This window comes from Hippoglossus hippoglossus, chromosome 18 (assembly GCF_009819705.1).
Source record: "Hippoglossus hippoglossus isolate fHipHip1 chromosome 18, fHipHip1.pri, whole genome shotgun sequence".
NCBI lineage: Eukaryota > Metazoa > Chordata > Actinopteri > Pleuronectiformes > Pleuronectidae > Hippoglossus > Hippoglossus hippoglossus.
Genome location: NC_047168.1, coordinates 6,139,591 through 6,148,832, shown reverse-complemented (window position 1 = coordinate 6,148,832; position 9,242 = coordinate 6,139,591). Strand labels below are relative to the sequence as shown.

Below are 9,242 nucleotides of genomic sequence, written 5' to 3'. Positions count from 1 at the left end.
AGCATTTCAGAGTAAATGCTCAGGCCTACTCAGAATAAAAGGTTCAGATGAACATTGTTTTTGTATTTATTTATTTAACCACTAAATAGGAACTTTTACAGGATATAATCACATTTAAACCTAAGTGATCACACTGCCGATCATTACCACACATGAAAAACAAAGATATTATAAAGAACCACGTCAAAAGGAAAACATCACTGTGTACTTTAACTGCACCTGGCCCTCGTGACGTCATCCTGTTACCTGTTGTCCTCTCGCGCTGCTTGTTTTCCGGAAGGCGGGGCCGCGCGAGACGCCTGTCTTCCACTCGGTCCGCTCTCGCGCTCCCAACATCCGTCAACCTCCGTATCACCGAGTGGCCGTGCAGCAGCGCGCGCTCCCTGCTTTTGTTTTTACGCGGATTTAAACGTGATTTTTTTTTTTTTAAATACTTATTTCGCTTTATAATATATTTTCCTGGATGGTTTTAAAGTGGTAGAAGCGGGCGGACGTTCGTTGATACCGGCGGGACAGAGTCAGCGACACCGGGGCACAGAGCGTGGAGAGCCAGGCTTATTCTAACCCAGGACACCGGGACGTGTGTTCGTGCACCAGAGGACTCCACTCTTCCGAGACTTTGACTCACAGTTTGTGTTGAATACACCGAGAGTCTCACTGTAATAATGAACCTCCTGCTGTTCGGCAGGTCGCCTTTCCGTAGAGGATAATACGAGCCTCAGTTGCGCGGAGCGGATGCATGCGCGTCCGTGCGCTTTGTGCAGACTGCAGCTCCAGGAAAAGAGTAACTGAGAAACAGATCAAAGATATTTAACAAGCATTTAGAAACAGCCACTGCAACTTATTTGCTTCTATCTTCTTGGAGAAACCCGTGGAGTCAAGGATCAGGATGCATCGTAGCTGAGACTCGCCAGTCCGGGACTTTGGTGTTGGAATCAGATCGGACGCATCTCCACCTCCCCCTCCGGACCGGGACATGGGCCGAATCAGGGTGACTAGTGACGGGGCGATGCTGATCGTGCTCTCGGTGCTGTGCTGGCTCTCCGGAGCCTCCTGGGCTGCGACCCTGAGCGGAGTGGAAGGCGACTACAACCTGCAAGGTGAGGGCAAACAACAACTCAGAGCAGCGATACGTGTGTGTGTGTGTGTGTGTGTGATAGTGTATGACAGTGGTGAGGCTGAGTGTGATATTTGAAACCAAACATTAGATATTAGACACAGTTGCAAACATTTTTTTGCAAGTGTGTCTAATATCATCCATACACCTGGTGGAGTAACACCTGCACCTTTAGTGGAATTTGCATGTTGTCTAACATTATTTAACCGCATGCACACCCGTCAGACTGTGCACAAAATAATGCGTAATAAGCTTTTGCATGTATTTGGCGCAAACCCCAAACCTGCAGTTTTACGCACCCAGAGCGCAGGTTCACGGGGCTGCCCTCTGCCTTTTATTGCAGCTTGATAGATGGTGATGTTGGCGCAGCAAGCAGGTGCCAGACTTGTTCTACCCCAACGCCAACAACAAGTGCACAGACCCGGGCACAAAACACCGGGCTGCGGGTTCATCCAGACACGTAGCAGTGTTCACATTTAAAGGGACAGTTCTGTGAAATGCGTTTCTCTCTGGAGGGATTGACGCGTGTTGGGAAATTTATCGTTTCATTTGCTCTGATCTGGGGAAGGCAGAGGTCAGGATCAGCAGCTCTGCAATCAGCATCTTGCTCCAGGACACTTCAGCAGAGTGGACACACGGGCTTAGATAGAACAGACACTTTAAATGCACCACAAAATTCACCCTTCCTGAAAAGCAGCTTTGTGCATCAGCCATACGGAAAAATGTTAAGTGGAAAAATGATGAAGGGGACCAGACACATATCTTTGGACGGGCATAAGTCAGAGGGAATGGAAGAGGAGCTGGGCTCTGAAACAAGCCCCCTCTTTGTGGCCACCAGGGTCAGAAGCACAGACTTGCAAGCCGCCTTGTTTTCTGCAAACTGACTGACAGTTAAAATGGAAAGCACAAAATGAGAGGAGACATCCATCACAACAAAATAATAAGAAGCTTATGAGGCAATATTCACACAGAGCTATGTTGTGATCATTTGGAGATTGGACTGCAGTCTGTGTGAGTGTGTCTGTCTCTCTTTGTTTGCTGGATAATAACCATCTCTATAATATTTTCATTTGACCCCTATTTCTTCCTCCATGCTTTTCTTTTTTCATCCCTATTTCAGCATTTTGTGCCCTACAGTTTTTTTCTCTACTCCACCATGTGATGGTGTTTACACCCAGATGCAGCGAGGCAGAAAGATTTAGCGGTTGCGTCACTTTGTCCACTGACCATTAGCCTGCACTCCAGTCACCTGACTGTATTAATGGGCTTTGCTCCACCGCTGCACTGTGCAACAGAACTTATTGTGCTGTAATCCTTTTACATTTCTCTGACTGACTTTCATCCTAACACTGACTTGAGATGGTCTCTGTTTGCTGTTGCTTTGCTGGATGAATGCAGTGTTTTGTTAGGTCGGATCCACTGTCTCTGAGTGTCCTTACGCAACTGTGGCCTGTGGCACGCTGGCCCCATGATAAATACAGTTGACATCGAGACAGAGACGCACACATCCAGATATGATGCCCCACTTAGCAGCGGTTTCATTAATTTTCCTTTAACAATTGGAGAAGAAATGCATCAATATTTTGAATTTCATGTAGCGTCATTGTTAAGCCAGAGACATGCATGACTCAAATCACAACAACATTTAATACCAGTTCACTTAAAAGTTCTTGCAGGGTGTGTGTGTGTGTGTCCATGGGTGTGCATGCTTCTGTGTGACGATCTCATACGTGGAACAGTGGCGTTGTTATGAGCAGCTGATCAGGTGATTTGTGTGTGTGTGTGTGTGTGTGTTTGTGTCAAGCTTGGTTTGCAAGTACAGCCACATCCAAGTGGCTCTCAGCACCGAGTGTGGAAGGCACTTCTGCTCCCTCGACAGAAACTCTCTGACCAGAGGGTGAATCCTGTTAGGTTTGGTGATAACCTGTCTTTACAGCTTGCATTACCAATAGGCCAAATCATGCTCAGCCAAATACTGTTGCAGCTGTACTTTGAAATACATTTTAATTTTAGGTAATACATATAGGTCTCCAACAAAACCTATTATGCTCCTTGAAATACATGAAGTTAAGGGAAATTTCTTGTAGTTATTTATATTGTTTCTCACTCTCACGTGTGAAAATGTTGTTCTGTTAAGATGTGCACATAATAACTAGTGGCTAATTAGACTGTCGCGGAATTGTTCCAGCTCTGTGGTTCAGTGTTTGGGGAGAAGTCATAAAACTGCTTGGCTGAAATTGCACGCTGTCTAATGATGTTACCATCAGAGTGTGGGATTTTAAATTCAAAGAAGTCATGAGCAACCCTGCGGAGTGTCATAATTGTGCTTTTACAAATAATATGAACCTGAAAACATCAAAACAAATTCATAAAGTACACCTTTATATTTAGACATGTAAGTAAATTAAAGAAAGCATCATATTTATGTTTAAAATATACACGGTTGCTGATGTAATTTCTATAATGACTATTGAATTCCTGTGTTTTCATGAAACAAAACAAAACTTTACATGGTTTTCTCTCTCTGTGTGTGTGACGGGATCAGAGCGCGGCCTCTCTGCCAGCTCCAGTCAGTTTCCCTGCTCCAGCAGCTGTTTTAATGCCCCTCACATGAAAGTCATTAGGGTGTCGGCCCACATGGGAGGGGGCCCGGCTCCCAGTGGTGCACCGGCTGTGTGGCTCAGGGTCCATTTATGGTGAGGGAAAGAAGGGCCACGTCTAATTTGATTAGCTTGGTTAGCTGGAAACTATGCAGGTACAGAAGCGCTACGTTGGGCCCGAGGCCACCCAGTGTCTGTCCATGCTGTAGCACCTGCTGGCGCAACCAAAACTATAATTTTTCTTTGTTTGCAGTCAACAGGAGCTTTGCAAAATCTCTATTCAAACATCTCTCCCTCCAGAAGCTCTCAATGATGGAGGTTTTATTCCTCTTTTGTAGATTTTTGCTTTCATGCAAACATTTGTACTTGGCAAATGTGTGTGTGTGTGTGTGTGTGTGTGGGCGGGAGTCCCGTATAACAAAGATGATCAAAGCAGCCTGGGAAATACAGTGTGATGTCACTACATACTGTTGAATGGTGGCTGGGGCCAGAGACTCTGCTCTGTGCTCGTCATGAGTTTGAGCAGCCGGGTAAAACTGTAGCTTCGCAGTTTAAATGGATCCAACTCTGACGATCACTGATGAGTGACAGTGCAGCCCCTGCCAACATTTTTGGCAAAGCTTGAATGATTTCCACAGGTCACCTCAGTTTACTTTGCTGCTCGTCTGCGGCTTCCTCCATTTGTGTTGATGTCTGATTTAAAAAAATAAAATAAAAGTGCGGCTCGATATTTTACAGTTTATTGTATGTATATAAAGTATAAATAACTGCACATGAAAAGAAAGCACATACAATCGATATATATATATAGATTTGAATTAAGAAAAATATCTGATTACATGAAGTCTTTTAGGTCGACGCACTTGTTGCTCATCCCTGCTGATCAGTTTCATGGCTGGAATCATTAATGCCATCATGGGTATCTTGTTTGGATGAGTGGTTGGGTCGAAATGTGCAACATTCTCATCGCTGCAGTGTTTCCATATCAGAGAAATACCCGGGGATTAGACCAGGAAGAGTGTAACCACCAACCGTCTTAACAGAGCTTTGCCTGTGAGAACACATGTGGACTTCAGTAGATTATGTGTTTGGGTTGAGGCTGCATTGTTGTCTCCCACCAGGGAATATGAAGTGGTTCTGCAAAGACAAGAGAAGAGCCTTTCTTCTCTCTCTTCCCTGCATCCTATTCTCTCTCGCTCTTTGTTATTCCTCTTCCAGCCCCTCATCCCTCTCCTGCTCCTAAGTGTGGATGAGAGGGCCTGCTGGAATTGAGTGGTACCATGGGAATGAAGAGGCATCAGAAATGCTTTCAGGGCTTCTTTTAGTTTAGCCCGATAACCCCCAGGTCTTTGTGGGCTGGGGCTTGAGCGCATAATGGTAAGCTGCGTCATTTGAAAAGCCGCCTTCATATCTATAGCATATCTCTCTGGCTTACAGAGAAATACCACATCTGGTTAAAAAGTTTCCATCGTGACATTTGTGGTTGTTAGTCTCTAAGTCCAAATTTTGCTTCTCTTTCCATTTCTTCTGTCTGTTTTACTTCTCTGCCTTTTACCCTTTTCTTTTATCTGCTGTAGCTCTTTGTGTTTTCTTCAATCTCCTATTTTTTTATTGTCTTTGTTGCTATCATGACTGACTCACCTTTCATTTTAGCAACATTGCTTTCAGACATGCACTGAACTCCAGATAATCTCCTGACATTCTCCAGAGGGGCTGTATGTGAGAATGCAAATGTCCGAGTGAGAGGCTCCGGACTTTCTCTGGAATTTCTCCAGCCAGCCCTCGAGTAAAAACTCCGGAGAATGTCCGAATGAGCTCATGTGAGAACAGAGCAGGAGATCCTCCACGGGATTCACCGCAAGCGAGTCGGCATGTTGAGGACGTTTCTAACACGAGACAGATGTAGAAGACGACGCCGAAGATGTCAAGAGAGGTTTTGGTGATGAGGGCCGATGCCGGTGTGGATGTGGTGTAAACAAAAACATGTGCTGAATAGCTGAATTTATAAGTTACATCCTGCCTCTGCCATCTGCACCAACCCTCACCTGAACGCTCTGGTGGTTTCTGTGCTGCTGAATGAGGAGAATCTCCCACCTCGTTGTTCAAACTCTGGAGAATGTCCGGACTCAATTGTGCAGACATTCTCCCGAGTTTATGTCGGAAATCAGCTTATGTTTTCAGAGATTATTTTAAACTGAGGTAAAAATGAGTGAAATATTTACCACAAAAGGCGGAACTTTGAAAACCAAAAGGAGGGAGAAGAATTGAATAAAAGAAGGATAAGAGGAGTATATTCCCAGTCGTCATCACCAACCTACGGAAAATATTCTCACACTCCTTCAGGCATTCGTCAGCAGAGTTCATCAGCATCTCATGCGCTTGTACCCATAATGCTCCCTCTATGAAGTCCAGTCATTGTCCACGGTTCTGAGCATTACATTAGCAATGCATACGTACATAGTTGTTCGTGCAGTGCCCCACGTTGTTTGTGAATGGTTGGCCCACACAGGCACTCCTGTGGCTGGAGCTTGTCACAGTTAAGGTCAAATCGAGTCAGATGTCAAAGGTCACACACACACACACACACACACACAAGCAGATGCCCTGTGTTGCGTTCCCAGGAGGATTTCATGACTTTGAGTCTTGGTGGCTTTTTCTCTCTGCGCTAATTTGGCATTTCTTATTCCACCTCATCTATTCCCGCCTAGAATGACAGCGCTGGATGGTTTATAATGCAAGACACTTGAAGGTCAATGACGGGGGTAGACTCCTAGCGTGGGTGGGCTGCTAGAATTCTCCTCCGTCTTCTTTCATTCCTCCCTCCTTCCAGTCTTGTTCTCACTCCCTCGTTCATAAAAATCTGGTGAAATGTGCTGCGTCATGACGTTGAGGCAGTTTGAGTATTCTGGGGTGGGGGTTTAGCACACAGGGCAATTTGTATGTATTACCATCAGAGGGTTTTAGAGCCAGAGACTGCATTGTACACCTCAAGCATATCACAAACTCATTGGCATTCCTTCCCCGCTTTCGGCCCTCACCTCCTTCCTCTGTAGCCCTCTGTTGCGTGAAAATCCCATCTGATTGAAAGCAAGTTGAAACCAATTATAATGTGCTGAGAACAATTTTCAGCTTTTTAACACACGGGATACACTTAAGCTCTCGAATTTTCTTTTTTTTCAACTTTTGCTCTATTTAATTTCAAGATAAAGTGATGCTTTTTTTATTGTATTTTAATCAAACCTGGACAGTCCCAGCGGCTTTATGAAATTAAAGTCTTAGTTCATGTGGTGAATGAGATTGAGGACTCTTCCCTCAGAGGCGTCGCTGTTCAATACTGCTGACTGGTGTCTGGGGCCATCATTACTCACATTAATCAGTATTGACTTTATCGTTCACCAACTGAAGGTGACGGAAAAAGGACAGAGAGGAGGTTGGATTTTAATGCTGTGACCCAAGAAGATAGGGGTGAAAAGCAGAAGAGGAGAGGATGAAATGAAAAGGAACAAAACAAGGTCAAGAGAACATTTAAAACCGATCTGGTAAGATTCGAAAAGTGAGAAAGAAACTAATAGTCATTGATGAAATTAGACAGAGAAAGAGAGCATCATTGATCCGTCTAATTCAGGACAAAACCACCTAGACAGACAGGAGGCGATGGGCGGGACGGGTTAAAGACGAGGTCGGAGGTCACACACAAGGTCACCCTGTTCACATCAAGGTGCAGACAGCATCCACTAAGGCTGTGAGCATCTTCTGCCCTAATGCACACACAAAGACAGAGACACACACCAGACTGCGGTCACAATGAGACGCTCCTCGGAGAGTAGGTGGATGTTTACTGAGACTGATTGGAAGTCTGGAATCAACAAAAGTCATCAATCGATGTAGCTTTCAGTCAGTGTCGGATGTGTGTATGTGTTTTCAGGTCATAGAGTGCATTCATTAAAGGAAACACTTGAATGTGAAGGCATGTTCCATCTATTTGTGTTTTTACTACATTCCTAACACCAAAAATAATTCTTGATTTAATCAATAACTGAAGCAGTTGAGATTATGAGGACCTTTGTGTACATTTAAGGCTCATAATTTGAGTGTGTGTGTGTGTGTGTGTGTGTGTGTGTGTGTGTGTGTGTGTGTGTGTGTGTGTGTGTGTGTGTGTGTGTGTGTGTGTGTGTGTGTGTGTGTGTGTGTGTGTGTGTGTGTGTGTGTGTGTTCTTGGTACAGGACCTGTGTCAGCTGTAAGGTAAAGGAAGCAGTATGGGTGGGGGAGGAAACGCACTGATTGGTGACTGATTTCCACATTTCAGACGGGTCTCTGCCTGCAGGAGCTCCAATCACATCCAAAGCTACATGGACATGTGTTGTTTTCATACTGTTTGTGTCACAGTTGATTTAAAGGGTGGACGGCTCATTATGTGATGAAAGCACACACACACACATCAGTGCTGCACTGCGAGCAGTCAGCTTGTTCCAGATTCGTGCCTGTTGGCATTTTTTCACCCTCAGTGACAGTTGGAAGCTGGAAGAAGCCACCGTGTGCAGACTGCTGAGTTTGAGTGCACAGGAAATGTCTTGTAAAGTTTCAGCTGTCCTGCTTTCTTACAGTCCGAATATTTCTGTGCTCTAATTTAAACCCTCCCAAAGCATATTACCTACAGTGACTGGGTCAAGGCTCATGTTACATTTTAAAAAACAGTAAATATTCTATGATTTACTTAAATTTAAATTGATCTACTCTTAATATGGGGAAACATTGCAGAATTAAATTCTGCTTTTATTAACACTAGTGCAGTGCCGGTTCTGAACACGTCTCATGGGCTGTTAGCTTGGCCTTTGGTAATACTGCTTTCTTTCTGCTGCTTTCTTTTAAAAGTGACCTGCAGTAATGGAGCTGGCACGAGCAAAGACCGTCTGCAGGACTCAGTCTGCAGAGCCCTGAAACCACCGCTGCTGCACAAATAGCCGTTCAGTGTGTGTGTGGCCCACCAGCACTTTATATCACGCTATTTATAAAATAATGTTATGTAGGTAATAAGTGAAATCTAACGCTCAACTATTAACACATTTTCTGCAATGGCGCTGACATTAACCTCTTGTCTCATCTCCATCTTAACTCTCATACATGTAGCTGCCTCATCTGGATCGCATCATCTGATGGTTGTGAAGGTGGGAAACTGCACTAGGTTGCTTTCCAAGGCAGCTTCCAAAAAGCTCCAGGCTCCTGTTTGGGAAGCTGCACCTCTAAGCACAACATAAAAATGTGCTTAAATAATACATATTCCACATTTATTTAGTTATTGATTAAATTACCACAGGTTTAAAGGATAGGTAAAAAGAGCACAGTAGATATTTGCCCTTTGAAGGTCAGGTAGGCACAGTGTGTGTAGTCCAATCTAATACAACTAGCTTTGTTTATGTAACTATATGAGTTATTGTAAAAAGGTTGACATAAACTGCTCCTTCCAGCCTTCATATATTTACAGACGTACTAGTCAGGTGGTAAGGCAGTAAATGTATGGGACACA

General features: G+C 44.4%; 1 protein-coding gene across 3 annotated transcripts in view; it reads left to right on the top strand.

Annotated features, from left to right (window-relative positions):
* The first annotated feature begins 318 nt into the window (after positions 1 to 318).
* sema4f (sema domain, immunoglobulin domain (Ig), transmembrane domain (TM) and short cytoplasmic domain, (semaphorin) 4F) overlaps positions 319 to 9,242 on the top strand; it is a 46,825-nt gene continuing 37,901 nt past the window's right edge. The window contains exons 1-2 of one of the 3 annotated variants that reach the window (XM_034568733.1): positions 320 to 784; positions 866 to 1,100. In XM_034568733.1, coding sequence (XP_034424624.1) covers positions 977 to 1,100 — 124 coding nt within the window. In that variant the 5' untranslated portion in view covers positions 320 to 784; positions 866 to 976. Of the gene's footprint in view, positions 1,101 to 9,242 lie in introns of all 3 variants that reach the window. The other 2 variants (XM_034568734.1, XM_034568732.1) reach the window with 2 other exon arrangements.